The sequence below is a fragment of the Oncorhynchus keta genome, chromosome 12, assembly GCF_023373465.1.
Source record: "Oncorhynchus keta strain PuntledgeMale-10-30-2019 chromosome 12, Oket_V2, whole genome shotgun sequence".
Lineage (NCBI taxonomy): Eukaryota > Metazoa > Chordata > Actinopteri > Salmoniformes > Salmonidae > Oncorhynchus > Oncorhynchus keta.
Genome location: NC_068432.1, coordinates 55,328,943 through 55,352,064, shown reverse-complemented (window position 1 = coordinate 55,352,064; position 23,122 = coordinate 55,328,943). Strand labels below are relative to the sequence as shown.

General features: G+C 44.1%; 1 protein-coding gene and 2 long non-coding RNA genes across 10 annotated transcripts in view; 1 reads left to right on the top strand and 2 right to left on the bottom strand.

The window, feature by feature from the left end:
* Positions 1 to 23,122, bottom strand: part of LOC118376690 (YTH domain-containing protein 1-like) — a 40,394-nt gene that overhangs the window by 6,047 nt on the left and 11,225 nt on the right. For 2 of the 4 annotated variants that reach the window (XM_052458704.1, XM_052458703.1), the window contains exons 6-11: positions 22,982 to 23,090; positions 22,404 to 22,521; positions 21,390 to 21,474; positions 14,921 to 15,089; positions 8,838 to 8,936; positions 83 to 119 (exon numbers count right to left, since the gene is read on the bottom strand). In XM_052458704.1, the coding sequence (XP_052314664.1) occupies positions 83 to 119; positions 8,838 to 8,936; positions 14,921 to 15,089; positions 21,390 to 21,474; positions 22,404 to 22,521; positions 22,982 to 23,090 (617 nt within the window). Of the gene's footprint in view, positions 1 to 82; positions 120 to 8,837; positions 8,937 to 14,919; positions 15,090 to 21,389; positions 21,475 to 22,403; positions 22,522 to 22,981; positions 23,091 to 23,122 lie in introns of all 4 variants that reach the window. The other 2 variants (XM_052458706.1, XM_052458705.1) reach the window with 1 other exon arrangement.
* LOC127906486 (uncharacterized) lies at positions 4,790 to 8,797 on the top strand. 4 transcript variants are annotated; one of them, XR_008061602.1, is made up of 6 exons: positions 4,790 to 6,105; positions 6,138 to 6,211; positions 6,243 to 6,697; positions 6,941 to 7,002; positions 7,172 to 7,235; positions 7,267 to 8,797. It is a non-coding gene; the product is annotated as an uncharacterized LOC127906486 (long non-coding RNA). The 4 variants fall into 4 exon arrangements; XR_008061603.1 differs by lacking the exons at positions 6,941 to 7,002; positions 7,172 to 7,235 and adding an exon at positions 7,022 to 7,072 and having other exon boundaries at positions 4,790 to 6,211; positions 7,352 to 8,797; XR_008061601.1 differs by lacking the exons at positions 6,941 to 7,002; positions 7,172 to 7,235 and having other exon boundaries at positions 4,790 to 6,211; positions 6,243 to 6,665.
* On the bottom strand, positions 8,945 to 14,913 carry LOC127906489 (uncharacterized). 2 transcript variants are annotated; one of them, XR_008061608.1, is made up of 3 exons: positions 12,898 to 14,913; positions 11,706 to 12,861; positions 8,945 to 11,602 (listed from the first exon to the last, which is right to left on the bottom strand). It is a non-coding gene; the product is annotated as an uncharacterized LOC127906489 (long non-coding RNA). The 2 variants fall into 2 exon arrangements; XR_008061607.1 differs by having other exon boundaries at positions 8,945 to 11,590.

The window sequence follows — 23,122 nt, the reverse complement described above, 5'->3', positions numbered from 1 at the left end:
CAATCCTCTCCAAGCTACACAAGTGCCTATGGGCTAGGGTTTAGATTTGGGGTCAAAGGTGAGTCTGTTGTGAGCTACTTACCGGTCAACTGGCGGGTTGCGAGGGTCCAGTGTAAAGCCTGTACGAAGAGAGAGAAGATGATTCACTGACTGGCGACAATGTCCCGATGTAACACCTCTCTGTCTACAAAGATACACTGGCTCTGGTTTCTCTACGTTTGGTCCTGATATAGTTACTAGTTACCATGTACCCATAGTAACCCATAGTTGTAACAGTAGACATTCAGACAGCAGTCAGTCACTTGTACCCATAGTAACCCATAGTTGTAACAGTAGACATTCAGACAGCAGTCAGTCACTTGTACCCATAGTAACCCATAGTTGTAACAGTAGACATTCAGACAGCAGTCAGTCACTTGTACCCATAGTAACCCATAGTTGTAACAGTAGACATTCAGACAGCAGTCAGTCACTTGTACCCATAGTAACCCATAGTTGTAACAGTAGACATTCAGACAGCAGTCAGTCACATGTACCCATAGTAACCCATAGTTGTAACAGTAGACATTCAGACAGCAGTCACTTGTACCCATAGTAACCCATAGTTGTAACAGTAGACATTCAGACAGCAGTCAGTCACTTGTACCCATAGTAACCCATAGTTGTAACAGTATACATTCAGACAGCAGTCAGTCACATGTACCCATAGTAACCCATAGTTGTAACAGTAGACATTCAGACAGCAGTCAGTCACTTGTACCCATAGTAACCCATAGTTGTAACAGTAGACATTCAGACAGCAGTCAGTCACTTGTACCCATAGTAACCCATAGTTGTAACAGTAGACATTCAGACAGCAGTCAGTCACTTGTACCCATAGTAACCCATAGTTGTAACAGTAGACATTCAGACAGCAGTCAGTCACATGTACCCATAGTAACCCATAGTTGTAACAGTAGACATTCAGACAGCAGTCACTTGTACCCATAGTAACCCATAGTTGTAACAGTAGACATTCAGACAGCAGTCAGTCACTTGTACCCATAGTAACCCATAGTTGTAACAGTAGACATTCAGACAGCAGTCAGTCACATGTACCCATAGTAACCCATAGTTGTAACAGTAGACATTCAGACAGCAGTCACTTGTACCCATAGTAACCCATAGTTGTAACAGTAGACATTCAGACAGCAGTCACTTGTACCCATAGTAACCCATAGTTGTAACAGTAGACATTCAGACAGCAGTCAGTCACATGTACCCATAGTAACCCATAGTTGTAACAGTAGACATTCAGACAGCAGTCACATGTACCCATAGTAACCCATAGTAGTAACAGTAGACATTCAGACAGCAGTCAGTCACATGTGCCCATAGTAACCCATAGTTGTAACAGTAGACAGACAGCAGTCACTTGTACCCATAGTAACCCATAGTAGTAACAGTAGACATTCAGACAGCAGTCAGTCACATGTACCCATAGTAACCCATAGTAGTAACAGTAGACAGACAGCAGTCACTTGTACCCATAGTAACCCATAGTTGTAACAGTAGACATTCAGACAGCAGTCACATGGACCCATAGTAACCCATAGTAGTAACAGTAGACATTCAGACAGCAGTCAGTCACTTGTACCCATAGTAACCCATAGTTGTAACAGTAGACATTCAGACAGCAGTCAGTCACTTGTACCCATAGTAACCCATAGTTGTAACAGTAGACATTCAGACAGCAGTCACATGTACCCATAGTAACCCATAGTAGTAACAGTAGACATTCAGACAGCAGTCACTTGTACCCATAGTAACCCATAGTAGTAACAGTAGACAGTCACTTGTACCCATAGTAACCCATAGTTGTAACAGTAGACATTCAGACAGCAGTCAGTCACTTGTACCCATAGTAACCCATAGTAGTAACAGTAGACAGTCACTTGTACCCATAGTAACCCATAGTTGTAACAGTAGACATTCAGACAGCAGTCAGTCACATGTACCCATAGTAACCCATAGTTGTAACAGTAGACATTCAGACAGCAGTCAGTCACATGTACCCATAGTAACCCATAGTTGTAACAGTAGACATTCAGACAGCAGTCAGTCACATGTACCCATAGTAACCCATAGTTGTAACAGTAGACATTCAGACAACAGTCAGTCACATGTACCCATAGTAACCCATAGTTGTAACAGTAGACATTCAGACAGCAGTCACTTGTACCCATAGTAACCCATAGTTGTAACAGTAGACATTCAGACAGCAGTCACTTGTACCCATAGTAACCCATAGTTGTAACAGTAGACATTCAGACAGCAGTCAGTCACATGTACCCATAGTAACCCATAGTTGTAACAGTAGACATTCAGACAGCAGTCACATGTACCCATAGTAACCCATAGTAGTAACAGTAGACATTCAACAGTAGACATTCAGACAGCAGTCAGTCACATGTGCCCATAGTAACCCATAGTTGTAACAGTAGACAGACAGCAGTCACTTGTACCCATAGTAACCCATAGTTGTAACAGTAGACATTCAGACAGCAGTCAGTCACATGTACCCATAGTAACCCATAGTTGTAACAGTAGACATTCAGACAGCAGTCAGTCACATGTACCCATAGTAACCCATAGTTGTAACAGTAGACATTCAGACAGCAGTCAGTCACATGTACCCATAGTAACCCATAGTTGTAACAGTAGACATTCAGACAACAGTCAGTCACATGTACCCATAGTAACCCATAGTTGTAACAGTAGACAATCGTTCATCTGGATTCAACCTTTTGTCCATATGTTTGCATGAATGGATCCACTGAGCTTTCATTTGAAACTCCAAGTAGTTTTCAAGACCACATTCTATCGTTCAGATCCTGTTACCAATAAAAGGACAAGACAGACCAACACCAACGTTGGCCATGCGCAGCAGGTGGCCGTCCAATCACCTCTGACCGCAGCACGTCGGCCATCATTTACTGTTTATTTCCCGTGGCCACATTTATCAAGGTGCGTGTGCACACACAGATACTCCAAACCTTGTGCCAGTTGTCCAAAGGTCGGTATTTATACATTGAGAAGTTGACGGCAAATCACAAAACAGGTGTTCGCCGCACCCGGGATTATAATAATGGCAGAGGCCATAAAAACATCAATCTATTGATCTCAGAGCCTAAACCAAGGCAGGCCATAAAAACACCAATCTATTGATCTGAGCCTAAACCAAGGCAGGCCATAAAAACACCAATCTATTGATCTGAGCCTAAACCAAGGCAGGCCATAGAAACACCAATCTATTGATCTGAGCCTAAACCAAGGCAGGCCATAGAAACACCAATCTATTGATCTGAGCCTAAACCAAGGCAGGCCATAGAAACACCAATCTATTGATCTGAGCCTAAACCAAGGCAGGCCATAGAAACACCAATCTATTGATCTTAGAGCCTAAACCAAGGCAGGCCATAGAAACATCAATCTATTGATCTGAGCCTAAACCAAGGCAGGCCATAGAAACACCAATCTATTGATCTGAGCCTAAACCAAGGCAGGCCATAAAAACACCAATCTATTGATCTCAGAGCCTAAACCAAGGCAGGCCATAGAAACACCAATCTATTGATCTCAGAGCCTAAACCAAGGCAGGCCATAGAAACACCAATCTATTGATCTGAGCCTAAACCAAGGCAGGCCATAGAAACACCAATCTATTGATCTTAGAGCCTAAACCAAGGCAGGCCATAGAAACATCAATCTATTGATCTGAGCCTAAACCAAGGCAGGCCATAGAAACACCAATCTATTGATCTGAGCCTAAACCAAGGCAGGCCATAAAAACACCAATCTATTGATCTCAGAGCCTAAACCAAGGCAGGCCATAGAAACATCAATCTATTGATCTGAGCCTAAACCAAGGCAGGCCATAGAAACATCAATCTATTGATCTGAGCCTAAACCAAGGTAGGCCATAGAAACACCAATCTATTGATCTCAGAGCCTAAACCAAGGTAGGCCATAGAAACACCAATCTATTGATCTCAGAGCCTAAACAAAGGCAGGCCATAGAAACACAATCTATTGATCTGAGCCTAAACCAAGGCAGGCCATAGAAACACAATCTATTGATCTGAGCCTAAACCAAGGTAGGCCATAGAAACATCAATCTATTGATCTCAGAGCCTAAACCAAGGCAGGCCATAGAAACACAATCTATTGATCTGAGCCTAAACAAAGGTAGGCCATAGAAACACCAATCTATTGATCTCAGAGCCTAAACCAAGGCAGGCCATAGAAACACCAATCTATTGATCTCAGAGCCTAAACCAAGGCAGGCCATAGAAACACCAATCTATTGATCTCAGAACCTAAACCAAGGTAGGCCATAGAAACACAATCTATTGATCTGAGCCTAAACCAAGGCAGGCCATAGAAACACAATCTATTGATCTGAGCCTAAACCAAGGCAGGCCATAGAAACACCAATCTATTGATCTCAGAGCCTAAACAAAGGTAGGCCATAGAAACATCAATCTATTGATCTCAGAGCCTAAACCAAGGCAGGCCATAAAAACATCAATCTATTGATCTGAGCCTAAACCAAGGCAGGCCATAGAAACATCAATCTATTGATCTGAGCCTAAACCAAGGCAGGCCATAGAAACATCAATCTATTGATCTGAGCCTAAACCAAGGCAGGCCATAGAAACACCAATCTATTGATCTCAGAGCCTAAACCAAGGCAGGCCATAGAAACACCAATCTATTGATCTGAGCCTAAACCAAGGCAGGCCATAGAAACACAATCTATTGATCTGAGCCTAAACCAAGGCAGGCCATAGAAACACCAATCTATTGATCTCAGAGCCTAAACAAAGGTAGGCCATAGAAACATCAATATATTGATCTCAGAGCCTAAACCAAGGCAGGCCATAAAAACATCAATCTATTGATCTGAGCCTAAACCAAGGCAGGCCATAGAAACATCAATCTATTGATCTGAGCCTAAACCAAGGCAGGCCATAGAAACATCAATCTATTGATCTGAGCCTAAACCAAGGCAGGCCATAGAAACACCAATCTATTGATCTCAGAGCCTAAACCAAGGCAGGCCATAGAAACACCAATCTATTGATCTGAGCCTAAACCAAGGCAGGCCATAAAAACACCAATCTATTGATCTGAGCCTAAACCAAGGCAGGCCATAGAAACACCAATCTATTGATCTGAGCCTAAACCAAGGCAGGCCATAAAAACACCAATCTATTGATCTGAGCCTAAACCAAGGCAGGCCATAGAAACACCAATCTATTGATCTCAGAGCCTAAACCAAGGCAGGCCATAGAAACACCAATCTATTGATCTCAGAGCCTAAACCAAGGCAGGCCATAGAAACACCAATCTATTGATCTGAGCCTAAACCAAGGCAGGCCATAGAAACACCAATCTATTGATCTCAGAGCCTAAACCAAGGCAGGCCATAGAAACACCAATCTATTGATCTCAGAGCCTAAACCAAGGCAGGCCATAGAAACATCAATCTATTGATCTCAGAGCCTAAACCAAGGTAGGCCATAGAAACACCAATCTATTGATCTGAGCCTAAACCAAGGCAGGCCATAAAAACACCAATCTATTGATCTGAGCCTAAACCAAGGCAGGCCATAAAAACATCAATCTATTGATCTCAGAGCCTAAACCAAGGCAGGCCATAGAAACACCAATCTAATGATCCCATATAAACACCAATCTATTGATCTCAGAGCCTAAACAAAGGTAGGCCATAGAAACATCAATCTAATGGTTTGAACAGAATCATTGAAAAATACACCATTTTGCCCACAGCTCTACAGAAATGTCATCAAAATTTGCCATTGCACTTTATCTGAACGATCATGGCCCCCTTCCAACATCTACAAACCATACAGGAAATGAGGCCGTGTTTGTTACCACAGAGGGTGTTTTTGTTACAACAGAAGGGGAACGGAGGGTGTTTTTGTTACCACAGAAGGTGAACGGAGGGTGTTTGTGTTACCACAGAGGGTGAACGGAGGGAGGGTGTTTGTGCTACCACAGAGGGTGAACGGAGGGAGGGTGTTTGTGTTACCACAGAAGGTGAACGGAGGGTGTTTGTGTTACCACAGAAGGTGAACGGAGGGTGTTTTTGTTACCACAGAAGGTGAACAGAGGGTGTTTGTGCTACCACAGAAGGTGAACGGGGGTGTTTTTGTTACCACAGAAGGTGAACGGAGGGTGTTTTTGTTACCACAGAAGGTGAACGGAGGGTGTTTTTGTTACCACAGAGGGTGAACGGAGGGTGTTTTTGTTACCACAGAGGGTGAACGGAGGGTGTTTGTGCTACCACAGAGGGTGAACGGAGGGTGTTTGTGTTACCACAGAGGGTGAACGGAGGGTGTTTGTGTTACCACAGAAGGTGAACGGAGGGTGTTTGTGTTACCACAGAAGGTGAACGGAGGGTGTTTGTGTTACCACAGAAGGTGAACAGAGGGTGTTTGTGTTACCACAGAAGGTGAACGGAGGGTGTTTGTTACCACAGAGGGTGTTTGTTACCACAGAAGGTGAACGGAGGGTGTTTGTGTTACCACAGAAGGTGAACGGAGGGTGTTTGTGTTACCACAGAAGGTGAACGGAGGGTGTTTGTGTTACCACAGAAGGTGAACGGAGGGTGTTTGTGTTACCACAGAAGGTGAACGGAGGGTGTTTGTGTTACCACAGAGGGTGTTTGTGTTACCACAGAAGGTGAACAGAGGGTGTTTGTGTTACCACAGAGGGTGAACGGAGGGTGTTTGTTACCACAGAGGGTGAACGGAGGGTGTTTGTGCTACCACAGAGGGTGAACGGAGGGTGTTTGTGTTACCACAGAGGGTGAACGGAGGGTGTTTGTGTTACCACAGAGGGTGAACGGAGGGTGTTTGTGTTACCACAGAAGGTGAACAGAGGGTGTTTGTGTTACCACAGAGGGTGAACGGAGGGTGTTTGTTACCACAGAGGGTGTTTGTTACCACAGAAGGTGAACAGAGGGTGTTTGTTACCACAGAGGGTGTTTGTGTTACCACAGAAGGTGAACGGGGGGTGTTTTTGTTACCACAGAAGGTGAACGGGGGGTGTTTTTGTTACCACAGAAGGTGAACTGGTGATACTGTTTTTGTTACCACAGAAGGTGAACGGAGGGTGTTTGTGTTACCACAGAAGGTGAACGGAGGGTGTTTGTGTTACCACAGAAGGTGAACGGGGGTGTTTGTGTTACCACAGAAGGTGAACAGAGGGTGTTTGTGTTACCACAGAGGGTGAACGGAGGGTGTTTGTGTTACCACAGAGGGTGTTTGTGTTACCACAGAAGGTGAACGGAGGGTGTTTGTGTTACCACAGAGGGTGAACGGAGGGTGTTTGTTACCACAGAGGGTGAACGGAGGGTGTTTGTGTTACCACAGAAGGTGAACGGAGGGTGTTTTTGTTACCACAGAGGGTAAACAGAGTTTTTTTTTTGTTACCACAGTATGTGGAGAGTTTCAGGCAGGGGTTGTGGTGCTCGTTCACACCCGTACAGATATAATATGGCTCTGAATTATCAATGAAAACATGATTTTATTTATTTATTTATATATAACGACAGTTAAATAAATCCCAATAATTTACATACGGCATAATTTAGTAATGAATGTAGGAATGTTTGATAAATGACGACTCCACTTTTCAGCACCATGGTTTGTTCCTAACAGATCTACTGCTCATGACTGGCCATCGGGTTGGCATTTCCTGTCCTTATAATAAACAACATACTGTACCCAATACAATAAGTAGTTATGTGCCCAAGTGGTGGGCGGGCGCAGGTCAAATATAGTGCACTATATAGGGAATAGGGTTCCATAGGGCCCTGGTCTAAAGTAGTGCACTATATAGGGAATAGGGTTCTGGTCTAAAGTAGTGCACTATATATAGGGAATAGGGTTCTGGTCTAAAATAGTGCACTATATAGGGGAGTAGGGTACCATAGGGCTCTGGTCTAAAGTAGTGCACTATATAGGGAATAGGGTTCCATAGGGCTCTGGTCTAAAGTAGTGCACTATATATAGGGAATAGGGTTCTGGTCTAAAGTAGTGCACTATATATAGGGAATAGGGTTCTGGTCTAAAATAGTGCACTATATATAGGGAATAGGGTTCTGGTCTAAAATAGTGCACTATATATATAGGGAATAGGGTTCTGGTCTAAAATAGTGCACTATATATATAGGGAATAGGGTTCTGGTCTAAAATAGTGCACTATATAGGGAATAGGGTTCCATAGGGCTCTGGTCTAAAGTAGTGCACTATATAGGGAATAGGGTTCCATAGGGCTCTGGTCTAAAGTAGTGCACTATATAGGGAATAGGGCTCTGGTCTAAAGTAGTGCACTATATAGGGAATAGGGTTCCATAGGGCTCTGGTCTAAAGTAGTGCACTATATAGGGAATAGGGTTCCATAGGGCTCTGGTCTAAAGTAGTGCACTATATAGGGAATAGGGCTCTGGTCTAAAGTAGTGCACTATATAGGGAATAGGGTTCCATAGGGCTCTGGTCTAAAGTAGTGCACTATATAGGGAATAGGGTTCCATAGGGCTCTGGTCTAAAGTAGTGCACTATATAGGGAATAGGGCTCTGGTCTAAAGTAGTGCACTATATAGGGAATAGGGTTCCATAGGGCTCTGGTCTAAAGTAGTGCACTATATAGGGAATAGGGTTCCATAGGGCTCTGGTCTAAAGTAGTGCACTATATAGGGAATAGGGTGACATTAGGGACATAGATCATTTTCATACTGTACCAATTCATATGGTAGTAATAGTAACCTGGTCTCTGTGGGAACTCTGCTGGATAATCAATCCTCGGCCGTTTCCTGTTGTGAATGGCATTTTCCTCTGGCCGACCCCTACATGAATTAGGCAAACAATTGAGACAAGGAAACACAAGATACAGCACAACATCCCAGTAGCCCTATAACAGATACAGCACAACATCCCAGTAGCCCTATAACATCATAGATACAGCACAACATCCCAGTAGCCCTATAACAGATACAGCACAACATCCCAGTAGCCCTATAACATCATAGATACAGCACAACATCCCAGTAGCCCTATAACAGATACAGCACAACATCCCAGTAGCCCTATAACAGATACAGCACAACATCCCAGTAGCCCTATAACATCATAGATACAGCACAACATCCCAGTAGCCCTATAACATCATAGATACAGCACAACATCCCAGTAGCCCTATAACATCATAGATACAGCACAACATCCTAGTAGCCCTATAACATCATAGATACAGCACAACATCCCAGTAGCCCTATAACATCACAGATAAAGCACAACATCCCAGTAGTCCTATAACATCATAGATACAGCACAACATCCTAGTAGCCCTATAACATCATAGATACAGCACAACATCCCAGTAGCCCTATAACAGAGAGCACAACATCCCAGTAGCCCTATAACAGATACAGCACAACATCCCAGTAGCCCTATAACATCACAGATAAAGCACAACATCCCAGTAGCCCTATAACATCATAGATACAGCACAACACCCTAGTAGCCCTATAACATCATAGATACAGCACAACATCCCAGTAGCCCTATAACATCATAGATACAGCACAACATCCTAGTAGCCCTATAACATCATAGATACAGCACAACATCCCAGTAGCCCTATAACATCATAGATAGAGCACAACATCCCAGTAGCCCTATAACATCAGATAGAGCACAACATCCCAGTAGCCCTATAACATCATAGATACAGTACAACATCCCAGTAGCCCTATAACATCATAGATACAGTACAACATCCCAGTAGCCCTATAACATCATAGATACAGCACAACATCCCAGTAGCCCTATAACATCATAGATACAGTACAACATCCCAGTAGCCCTATAACATCATAGATACAGTACAACATCCCAGTAGCCCTATAACATCATAGATACAGCACAACATCCCAGTAGCCCTATAACATCATAGATACAGTACAACATCCCAGTAGCCCTATAACATCATAGATACAGCACAACATCCTAGTAGCCCTATAACATCATAGATACAGCACAACATCCCAGTAGCCCTATAACAGATACAGCACAACATCCCAGTAGCCCTATAACATCATAGATACAGCACAACATCCTAGTAGCCCTATAACATCATAGATACAACATCCTAGTAGCCCTATAACATCATAGATACAGCACAACATCCCAGTAGCCCTATAACATCATAGATACAGCACAACATCCCAGTAGCCCTATAACAGATAGAGCACAACATCCCAGTAGCCCTATAACAGATACAGCACAACATCCCAGTAGCCCTATAACATCATAGATACAGCACAACATCCCAGTAGCCCTATAACATCATAGATACAGCACAACATCCTAGTAGCCCTATAACATCATAGATACAGCACAACATCCCAGTAGCCCTATAACAGATAGAGCACAACATCCCAGTAGCCCTATAACAGATAGAGCACAACATCCCAGTAGCCCTATAACATCATAGATACAGCACAACATCCCAGTAGCCCTATAACAGATACAGCACAACATCCCAGTAGCCCTATAACATCATAGATACAGCACAACATCCCAGTAGCCCTATAACAGATACAGCACAACATCCCAGTAGCCCTATAACAGATACAGCACAACATCCCAGTAGCCCTATAACATCATAGATACAGCACAACATCCCAGTAGCCCTATAACAGATACAGCACAACATCCTCATAGCCCTATAACATCATAGATACAGCACAACATCCCAGTAGCCCTATAACAGATACAGCACAACATCCTCATAGCCCTATAACATCATAGATACAGCACAACATCCCAGTAGCCCTATAACATCATAGATACATCACAACATCCCAGTAGCCCTATAACATCATAGATACAGCACAACATCCCAGTAGCCCTATAACATCAGATACAGTACAACATCCCAGTAGCCCTATAACATCATAGATACAGTACAACATCCCAGTAGCCCTATAACATCATAGATACAGTACAACATCCCAGTAGCCCTATAACATCATATATACAGCACAACATCCTAGTAGCCCTATAACATCATAGATACAGCACAACATCCCAGTAGCCCTATAACATCATATATACAGCACAACATCCTAGTAGCCCTATAACATCATAGATACAGCACAACATCCTAGTAGCCCTATAACAGATACAGCACAACATCCCAGTAGCCCTATAACAGATAGAGCACAACATCCCAGTAGCCCTATAACAGATAGAGCACAACATCCCAGTAGCCCTATAACAGATAGAGCACAACATCCTCATAGCCCTATAAGAGAGCACAGCCCTTTAATATCCTAATACAAACATTTGAAGCAATCTGAACAGATTATTCCATAACACAATTAACAGATTGAGAAATAAGGTGATTTAGGCTGTGTCGCCTGTCGTATCGCCTGTCGTATCGCCTGTCGTATCGCCTGTCGTATCGCCTGTCGTATCGCCTGTCGTATCGCCTGTCGTGTCGCCTGTCGTGTCGCCTGTCGTATCGCCTGTCGTATCGCCTGTCGTATCGCCTGTCGTATCGCCTGTCGTATCGCCTGTCGTATCGCCTGACGATCGCCTGACGTGATCGCCTGACGCCTGATCGATCACCTGACGTATCGCCTGTCGTATCGCCTGTCGTATCGCCTGTCGTATCGCCTGTCGTATCGCCTGTCGTATCCACCTCCAGAAAAGGGTGGAAACTTTTTTCACGTCCAAAACTGAGGATTTCATTGAATGTTTTGATAGTCGTAGTTTAAAAACACTAAACACGTACAGACAGTTATACTGAGCAGACTATCCCCCATTATATTCTCAATGACATTTTACTGCTTGTAGACAGTTAATTCCCCAGTTAGTTCCATGCAGTCAATTCCCCAGTTAGTTCCATGCAGTCAATTCCCCAGTTAGTTCCATGCAGTCAATTCCCCAGTTAGTTCCATGCAGTCAATTCCCCAGTTAGTTCCATGCAGTCAATTCCCCAGTTAGTTCCATGCAGTCAATTCCCCAGTTAGTTCCATGCAGTCAATTCCCCAGTTAGTTCCATGCAGTTAATTCCCCAGTTAGTTCCATGCAGTTAATTCCCCAGTTAGTTCCATGCAGTTAATTCCCCAGTTAGTTCCATGCAGTTAATTCCCCAGTTAGCTCCATGCATCGTAAGCATGATGTTTACAGTAGCTTAACTTATAAAAAGGTACATCCTTGTGAGATAAAAAAATAAAAAGATGTTTGGGGCATCTGTTATTTACCTCTTTGGGAGTTGGCCCATGTTTTTGATAAAATAATTTAAATGTTGAAAGATAATGATTAAATAATTCCACTCTGAAACCTTATAATTGTATGAAATTGATTAGAATCATGAAATTATAATTTGATGATGTGTGTAGTTTTAGTCAGAATTAGGTTAAACAATGTATCTGTATTAGTGGAAAAACAGACTGAGCAAGGCGTAGTTTAGGATTTGAACTTGTATGTGTGTGCCGAAGAAAAAAAAAACGAGAACAATTAAACTGTGTTGGGACCGACCTGGCTAGGCCTCTGAGGAACCTATGAGAGCACAGGGAGTACTGCTCAAGGTTTCCCTAATCTCGGGGGAATGGAACTGTCGGCTGGGTAGTGATACACAGTGGTGAGAACTACGGAGAAGGATAAAACTCACCTACTGTTTGTGTGGAAGTATGTGCGTGTAGGATACCTACTGTTTGTGTGGAAGTATGTGCGCGTAGGATACCTACTGTTTGTGTGGAAGTATGTGCGCGTAGGATACCTACTGTTTGTGTGGAAGTATGTGCGCGTAGGATACCTACTGTTTGTGTGGAAGTATGTGTGTAGGATACCTACTGTTTGTGTGGGAGTATGTGTGTAGGATACCTACTGTTTGTGGGCAGCTATAAAATGGATGTCTTTGTATAATGGACTTTAGAACGTTCTCTGAATAAACTGTACTAATCTTTTGCATAAGCCGAGTCTACCTGATTATTATGAGAATTCTCGTGACAGTTTTAAAGTCCATTTCTATGTTATCCAATAACGAGCTAGAAACTGTATTCTCTGCATTAAACCAGTATAGTTATTGCTTCTGACTAGCAATCAATATAACAATTAAACCAATTTATATCATGGCATTGTTGAATACTCCTTTCTGATTGGCTTGCAGGGCATTCTAGAGTGTGCATTATTTCCCTATAACGCACAGTATATTTGCATGGTGGAATTCAATGGCTATAGTTCACTTTTACATATTTTGTTTGAGCAGCTTTTATATATAAAATATAATTAATAATATATATATATAGCTTTTGTAAGTAAAAGTTTAATTGAAAACAGTATTGTTATTGTTGAATTCGATTTTCGTAATAGCAAGCTTGTACTGATGGTTTGGTTAGCTAAACTAGCGAGTGTTTGGTTACCACGGCAACTACTGTAACTATCTAGTAAACTTGCTAGCTACTTCAGTGGATGTTGGAAGACATTTCTATATAGCCATGGTATAGAAGGGATAATCGACTCGGGGCTCTATACGTTCTCTGGAAAATAATGTAAGTCCATAAAGCCCTGAGTTGATTATCCCGTACAGTCACTGCTTCTGACTAGCCATCAACATAAAAAAAAAAAAACGTACGCACTGAAACGCCACACCTTCCAGTGGTCCTTCTGTGGCTCAGTTGGTAGAGCATGGCGCTTGTAACGCCAGGGTAGTGGGTTCGATTCCCGGGACCACCCATACGTAGAATGTATGCACACATGACTGTAAGTCGCTTTGGATAAAAGCGTCAGCTAAATGGCATATATTATATTATTATTATATTCCATGTTCAATTAAAAATCAACCAGATAGTTGTGGTTAGCGCGGGGCCGCAGAGACACCGTGGTTAGCGCGGGGCCGCAGAGACACCGTGGTTAGCGCGGGGCCGCAGAGACACCGTGGTTAGCGCGGGGCCGCAGAGACACCGTGGTTAGCGCGGGGCCGCAGAGACACCGTGGTTAGCGCGGGGCCGCAGAGACACCGTGGTTAGCGCTGGGCCGCAGAGACACCGTGGTTAGCGCTGGGCCGCAGAGACACCGTGGTTAGCGCTGGGCCGCAGAGACACCGTGGTTAGCGCTGGGCCGCAGAGACACCGTGGTTAGCGCTGGGCCGCAGAGACACCGTGGTTAGCGCTGGGCCGCAGAGACACCGTGGTTAGCGCTGGGCCGCAGAGACACCGTGGTTAGCGCTGGGCCGCAGAGACAGTGGTTAGCGCTGGGCCGCAGAGACAGTGGTTAGCGCTGGGCCGCAGAGACAGTGGTTAGCGCTGGGCCGCAGAGACAGTGGTTAGCGCTGGGCCGCAGAGACAGTGGTTAGCGCTGGGCCGCAGAGACAGTGGTTAGCGCTGGGCCGCAGAGACAGTGGTTAGCGCTGGGCCACAGAGACAGTGGTTAGCGCTGGGCCACAGAGACAGTGGTTAGCGCTGGGCCACAGAGACAGTGGTTAGCGCTGGGCCACAGAGACAGTGGTTAGCGCTGGGCCGCAGAGACAGTGGTTAGCGCTGGGCCGCAGAGACAGTGGTTAGCGCTGGGCCACAGAGACAGTGGTTAGCGCTGGGCCACAGAGACAGTGGTTAGCGCTGGGCCACAGAGACAGTGGTTAGCGCTGGGCCACAGATAGATCTATCCTCCTCAGAGCTGCTGTAAACAGTCCTAGGCAGTAGCCCAGAGAATTTCAGGTACCCCTCTTCGTGGGGATGTGATGAGAGCAGAGAACTCTGGGAAAGACTGTTAGATGATCACATGAGAACCGCTCCGTCATCCCAAGAGCTCACTAGCAGTCTAAATAACAATGTCTAACCTTCCCAGGTCGCCTCGGGTGGGCTCTCTGTGCGGCGGGCGTCCTCGAGAGCGCGGCTCCGAAGGCATCCTCCTCTTGTGTCGCATCTTATGAATAACTTGAAACAAGTTAATGCTCTCGTCCTGGGGGAACGTCACGCACAGCTGCATCCCACACCCTGGCTCCATTTCCTGCAGGGCCGGAAGGGGGGACGACGACAGATTAGTAGATCAACCCATAGAATCTCTGTGAATCTAAGTTCAAATTAGTTAGTCTTAACTATTCACTCCAAACGATTAATAGTTAACCGTTAATTGGTTAGCCGCCAGTCTAACCAATTAATGGGGCGGCAGGGTAGCCTAGTGGTTAGAGCGTTGGACTAGTAACCGGAAGGTTGCAAGTTCAAATCCCGAGCTGACAAGGTACAAATCTGTCGTTCTGCCCCTGAACAGGCAGTTAACCCACTGTTCCTAGGCCGTCATTGAAAATAAGAATTTGTTCTTAACTGATCTTGCCTAGTTAAATAAAGGTAAAATTAAAAAAAAAAAATCTTTAGGGTAATTTGCATGACAGTGAATAGTTAGCGAGACAAGGGATCAAATGAATTAATTTATAAAGCCCTTCGTACATCAGCTGATATCAAAGTGCTGTACAGAAACCCAGCCTAAAACCCCAAACAGAAAGCAATGCAGGTGTAGAAGCACGGTGGCTAGGAAAAACTCCCTAGAAAAAGGCCAAAACCTAGGAAGAAACCTAGAGAGGAACCAGGCTATGTGGGGTGGCCAGTCCTCTTCTGGCTGTGCCGGGTGGAGATTATAACAGAACATGGCCAAGATGTTCAAATGTGCATAAAATGACCAGCAGGGTCCAATAATAATAATAAGTGGTTGTCTAGGGTACAACAGGTCAGCACTTCAGGAGGATGGAGATGTTCTCTATATTGGCCAGATGGTGCTTTCAGAAAGTATTCATACCCCTTGACTTACTCCACTTTTTGTCGTGTTATAGACAGAATTCAAAATGGTTTAAATAATAAAAACATCACATAAACAAAACACACAAAGTGAAAACAAGTTTTTAGAAATTAAATACAAAGTATCACACCACTGAGTCAATACATTTTCAATCTACCTTTCAATGGTTAGGTTCAATGGTTCAAATGCAGTGATATAAGCAGTGAGTCTTTCTGGGTAAATCTCTTAGAGAGTTGCACTCCTGGATTGGTCAATATTTGCATATCCTTTTTAAATTCTTCCAAGTGCTGATCAGTGCTTGACACACATTTTTCAAGTCTTGCCATAGATTTTCAAGGCCAAAAAAAATCAAGTTAAATCAAAAACAGTTAACGAGGCCATTCAAGGAACATTTAATGTCGCCTTGGTAACCAACTCCAGTGTATATTTGACCTTGTGTTTAAGGTTATTGTCCTGCTGAAAGGTGAATTTGTCTCCCCAGTGTCTGTTTCTTTTTAGGGAGTGGCTCCTAATCTGTGAACAGACCTTTTATTTCCGAGGCTCTGTATCCATGAGTGAGTAAAATCTTGCAGTATCTTGTGGGAATTTGGGACTTGATGAATTTTCTCATGCCGAAACCAGATTAGAATAGATACATACCGGTAGTTAAATCAGAGTTAAAATGACAAAAATAAATATTTGCAATTTCACTAAAAAACAAACCAAAAACATCAACAGCCACTACAATGTCAAAACATGACTTTGTCATGAGTTCAATCCCATTTGCTTAATTTTGCAAACCACACAACCAGATGGGAAGGTGTATCTCTGCAGAATGCTGTGGTGGCCATGCTGGTTAAGTGTACCTTGAATTATAAATAAATCACAGACAGTGTCACCAGTAAAGCACCCCCACACCATCACACCTCCTCCTCCATGCTTCACGGTGGGAACCACACATGCAGAGATCATCTGTTCACCTACTCTGTGTCTCACAAGGACACAGGCGACCCCCACTTGGCGACCCCTACTTTGGGAACCGCGGTCTTATGAGGTGGTGTTGACTGGGAGGGCCTGTGACAGGGCGATACAATAGACAGCCAAGTGGTCAATTGCATTTTGTTCTAAAGAGAGAACAAAGCTCTTTGAAAACGCACTTTACATCCAAAATGACTACTACTTGTATCTGCTTGGTCGGGTAATTAACATAACACACATTACCGATGTTGATGAAGCTGTGTGTCATCAGGGCAGTGTGTCATCACGGCAGTGTGTCATCACGGCAGTGTGTCATCACGGCAGTGTGTCATCACGGCAGTAACTCGGGTCAAGACAAGTCTAAGTCATCACTAGTTACCACAGCCACAAAGTTTTTATAACACACACAACAACAACAACAAAAAAAAACAGGCCTATTTCTACCATTTTACTTAAGTGAGTTTGGCCTGTTTTTTTTAGATCCGTGAACACTGTCTCCATTTATTTATTGTGCAAGAACTACGAGCCAAATGTCAGAGAAATTGTGGACTAATATGCAGTGTATTGACAGCTATTCTGTCATATGCTTTCTTTTTTTTAAACTCAAAGATAAATGGAGATGACGTCAGGGCAGTAACTAACTACTCTACAGTTTACAACATGCTAGCTCATAGCTATGTGAACCGACTGTTAGTAACTACAGACAATTGCATGAGAACTGCATCTGTGTATGTGCCAGTGTTGTTGCGTCCCATGGGACAGTCCATCCTCGTTTTAATGTTGACACAACACCAGAGTCGGTCGACCATCTTTGACTGGTCCTGCCATGCAAACAAGAGTTTATAACACCTAACAGACAGGGTACGTAACATATCGAGATTCATTTTCAAATTTCTTAAATACTTTTATGGTGCCTATTGCTTTTGTCGTTTTCACATTCACTGATAATTTCAAAATAATATTTAAAATCTAATTGAAAATGAGTTTGTTCTCTGCCCACTTCATTTTATGGATAAAAACAAATCTATGAAAGAGGGGCGGCAGGGTAGCCTAGTCGTTAGAGCGTTGGACTAGTAACTGGAAGGTTGCAAGTTCAAACCCCCGAGCTGACAAGGTACAAATCTGTCGTTCTGCCCCTGAACAGGCAGTTAACCCACTGTTCCTAGGCCGTCATTGAAAATAAGAATTTGTTCTTAATTAACTGACTTGCCTATTTAAAAAGTAACTTTCATTTGTTTAAGTCGGGTTCCATATAATTTGGATCAAAATAAAACATAATTAGCAACTAGCTAGCCCATCAAACAGTATTTTCTGCACAATCGCACAAATTAAATCCCTTAAATCTCAAATGGACCTCCCGGTCACCACTGGTCATCAAGCTAGCCACGTAGCCAGCAGGGTTGCATCGGTTTCCATTGGACTATATTAGAGCATTGCAAGCCAACACTTGCATTGCTAGCATGCCAACGTTAGTTAGCTAGCTAATGACAATACACCATAGTCACGGGTCTTTAAAATCAAGCAAAATGGTACTGAACATGACAAAAAAAATAATGTTTTGACATTGTAGTTGCTTGTCTTTTGCTTAGTGACATAGCGAATATTATATTTTTGTATTTTAAGGTCTTTTAATAGTTTTGCATCTAATCTGGTTTCGGCATGAGAAAATGAGCGAAGTCCCAAATTCCTGCGAGAAACAGAACTCACTGATACGGAGCCTCAGAATTAAAAGAGTCGGGCAAGAATCCGATGTTAAGTGCCTTAAACAGGATGCATGTTTCGGAATATTTTCTAATCTGTACAGGTTAATTTCACTCTGTAATTTAGGTTAGTATTGTGCGTAACTACAACGTTGTTGATACAGCATCAGTTTTGTCTCTTATCACAGCCATAAAACTCTGTAACTGTTTTAAAGTCACCATTGGCCTCATGGCGAAAACCCTGAGAGATTTCCTTCCTCTCCAGCAACTGAGTTAGGAAGGACACCTGTATCTTTGCAGTGACTGGGTGGATTGATACACCATCCAAAGTGTAATTCACAAAGGGATATTCAATATCTGCTTTTTTTGTATTATTTAAAAAAAAGAAATCTACCAATAGGTGCCCTTCTTTGCAAGGCATTGCAAAATCTACCTGGTCTTTGTGGTTGAATCCGTTTGAAATGCACTGCTTGACTAAGGGACCTTACAGACTAATTGTGTGTGTGAGGTACAGAGATGGGGTAGTCATTCAAAACTCATATTAAAACACTATTATGGCACACAGAGTGAGTCCATGCAACTTATTATGTCCATGTTTACTCCTGAACTTATTTAGGCTCGTCATCATAAAAGGGGTTGAATACTTATTCAACTTTGCATTTTTAATACATTTTCTAAATAACAATTAGACATTATGGGGTATTGTGTGTAGGTCAGTTACCCAAAATATCAATTTAATCTTTTATAAAAATTCAGGCTTTAACACATTAAAAAGTGGAAAAAGTCAAGGGCTGTGAATACATTTTTAAAGGCACTGTCTAAAGAGGTGAAGTAGACGAGACCGATAGATACAGATATTTAAACTTCAAATTAATGGATTCGGCCATTTCAGCCACAACCGTTGCCGACAGGTGTATAAAATCGAGCACACTGCCATGCAATCTCCATAGACAAACAGTGACCTTACTGAAGAGCTCAGTGACTTAACGTGGCACAGTCATAGGATGCCATCTTTCCAACAAGTTAGTTCGGCAAATTTTGGCCCTGCTAGAACTGCTCCGTTCAAATGCAAGTGGAAACGTCTAGGAGCAACAACGGCTCAGCGGCGAAGTGGTAGGCCACACAAGCTCACAGAATGGGACCGCAGAGTGCTGAAGAGCGTAAACATTGTCTGTCCTCGGTTGCAACACTCACCACTGAGTTCCAAACTGCCTCTGGAAGTAACTTTTGCACAAGAACCGTTTGTCGAGAGCTTCATGAAATGAGTTTCCGCACACAAGCCTAAGATCACCATGCGCAATGCCAAGCGTTGGCCGTAGTGGTGTAAAGATCGCGGCCATTGGACTCTGGAGCAGTGGAAACGAGTTCTCTGGAGTGATGAATCACGCTTCACCATCTGGCAGTCCGATGGACGAATCTGGGTTTGGCGGATGCCAGGAGAACACTAACTGCCCGAATGCCAACTGTAAAGTTTGGTGGAGGGGGAATAGTGGTCTGAGGCTGTGGTTTGGCCTAGGCCCCAGTGGAGGGAAAGCTTAACGCTACAGCATACAATGACATTCTGTATTTCCAACTTTGTGGCAACAGTTTGAGGAAGGCCCTTTCCTGTTTCAGTGTGACAATGCCCCATTGCACAAAGAGGGATCCATACAGAAATGGTTTGTCAAGATCGGTGTGGAAGGACTTGACTGGCTAACACAGAGCCCTGAACTCAACCCCATCGAACACCTTTGGATAAATTTGAACTGACTGCGAGCCAGGCCTAGTCTCAGACCTCACTAGTGGCTGAATGGAGACCCCACAGAATTGTTTTCATTTAACATTTATTTAAACTTTATTTAACTAGTTAAGAACAAACTCTTATTCACCATAACGGCAAACCCGGATGGGCTAATTGTGCGCCGCCCTATGGGACTCCCAACCACGGTTGGATGTGATACAGCCTGGATTCGAACCAGGGACTGTATTGACGCCTCTTGCACTGAGATGCGGTGCCATAGACCGCTGAGCCACTCGGGAGCAACGTTCCAACATCTAGTGGAAAGCCTTCCCAGAAGAGTGGAGGCTGTTATAGCAGCAATGTTCCAACATCTAGTGGAAAAACTTCCCAGAAGAGTTGGAGGCTGTTATATCAGCAATGTTCCAACATCTAGTGGAAAGCCTTCCCAGAAGAGTGGAGGCTGTTATATCAGCAATGTACCAACATCTAGTGGAAAGCCTTCCCAGAAGAGTGGAGGCTGTTATAGCAGCAATGTACCAACATCTAGTGGAAAGCCTTCCCAGAAGAGTTGGAGGCTGTTATAGCAGCAATGTCCCAACATCTAGTGGAAACCTTCCCAGAAGAGTGGAGGCTGTTATATCAGCAATGTCCCAACATCTAGTGGAAAGCCTTCCCAGAAGAGTGGAGGCTGTTATAGCAGCAACGTTCCAACATCTAGTGGAAAGACTTCCCAGAAGAGTGGAGGCTGTTATATCAGCAATGTTCCAACATCTAGTGGAAAGCCTTCCCAGAAGAGTGGAGGCTGTTATAGCAGCAATGTTCCAACATCTAGTGGAAAGCCTTCCCAGAAGAGTGGAGGCTGTTATATCAGCAATGTTCCAACATCTAGTGGAAAGCCTTCCCAGAAAAATGGAGGCTGTTATATCAGTAAATGGGGGACCAACTCCATATTAATGCCCATGATTATGGAATGAGATGTTCGACAGAGCAGGTGTCCACATACTATTGGTCATGTAGTGTATATAGGAGGTGAATTAGAGGCTTTGAAGCCATGCCCAGGGGTCCAATGCGCAGTCCGGAGCACACAGCACTGCGACTGGGCCCCGACTCTGATATAAATTATTCATCAATAATGTTTACCTGTCCGTCTCGGCCGATCTTTACAGGCTTGTGTTCGTTCCACGAGTTTGAGAGGTGAGCCGTTTTAGTGAACGGCAACTCCCGTCTGAAAACAAAAAATGGTTTAGAGCAGAAGTCTTAAAAACAGGTCTGGGATGACAAAACACCAAGGGGCGGTTAAAAGCTCTTTAGAGGCGGCAGGGTAGCCTAGTGGTTAGAGTGTAGAGGAGGCAGGGTAGCCTAGTGGTTAGAGCGTGGAGGCGGCAGGTAGCCTAGTGGTTAGAGTGTAGAGGAGGCAGGTAGCCTAGTGGTTAGAGTGTAGAGGTGGCAGGTAGCCTAGTGGTTAGAGTGTAGAGGAGGCAGGTGGCCTAGTGGTTAGAGTGTAGAGGTGGCAGGTAGCCTAGTGGTTAGAGTGTAGAGGTGGCAGGTAGCCTAGTGGTTAGAGTGTAGAGGTGGCAGGTAGCCTAGTGGTTAGAGTGTAGAGGTGGCAGGTAGCCTAGTGGTTAGAGTGTAGAGGCGGCAGGTAGCCTAGTGGTTAGAGTGTAGAGGTGGCAGGTAGCCTAGTGGTTAGAGTGTAGAGGTGACAGGGTAGCCTAGTGGTTAGAGCGTAGAGGCGGCAGGTAGCCTAGTGATTAGAGCGTAGAGGTGGCAGGGTAGCCTAGTGGTTAGAGCGTAGAGGTGGCAGGGTAGCCTAGTGGTTAGATTGTAGAGGTGGCAGGTAGCCTAGTGGTTAGAGCATTGGACTAGTAACAGAAAGGTTGCAAGTTCAAATCCCCGAGCTGACAAGGTACAAATCTGTCGTTCTGCCCCTGAACAGGCAGTTAACCCACTGTTCCTAGACCAGTTAACCCACTAGGCCGTCATTGCAAATAAGAATTTGTTCTTAACGGACTTGCCTAGTTAAATAAAAGGTTAAATTATATGGAGATTATCCAGAGTTCTTTCAGTCTAGGAAATCGTCCTGTAATTCATTTGTCTGAAGTTAAATTTGAATTCTAGCTACCACACTATAAAAGGGCATGGTTTAGGCCTGACCTGCAGATCCAGTCGATCTTGAACACTCCACCCAGCATCTTGGCGTTCATCCCAGCAGGCAAGACCCAGTGGATGGGAGACCCTCCATGATGAGACTCAGAGGACAGCCTGGCAAAACCTGCACACACAGGAGGACACATTCAGTTCACGAGACTTTGTCTCGCCATCTTGCCGCTTTCTGGAGACAAAAAGGCCATCAACATTTACACAACATGGGGAAAACTCCAGTCCTGGGGGAGCCTCGACACTTCTGCTGGAGCTGGAAGAATGAAACACATACATGGGGAAAACTCCAGTCCTGGGGGAGCCTCGACACTTCTGCTGGAGCTGGATGAATGAAACACATACATGGGGAAAACTCCAGTCCTGGGGGAGCCTCGACACTTCTGCTGGAGCTGGATGAATGAAACACATACATGGGGAAAACTCCAGTCCTGGGGGAGCCTCGACACTTCTGCTGGAGCTGGATGAATGAAACACATACATGGGGAAAACTCCAGTCCTGGGGGAGCCTCGACACTTCTGCTGGAGCTGGATGAATGAAACACATACATACATATTAACCATATGAACTTCACCTTGGAACTTGCCACTCTCCTTGACGGAGAAGACCAGGATGACACTGCGATCGGAACGGAAGGCGGCGTTCAGCTTCTTCTCATTAACAGGCAAAGTGGACCACACACCCTGGAAATAACAAAGTCAACATCCAACTGTTT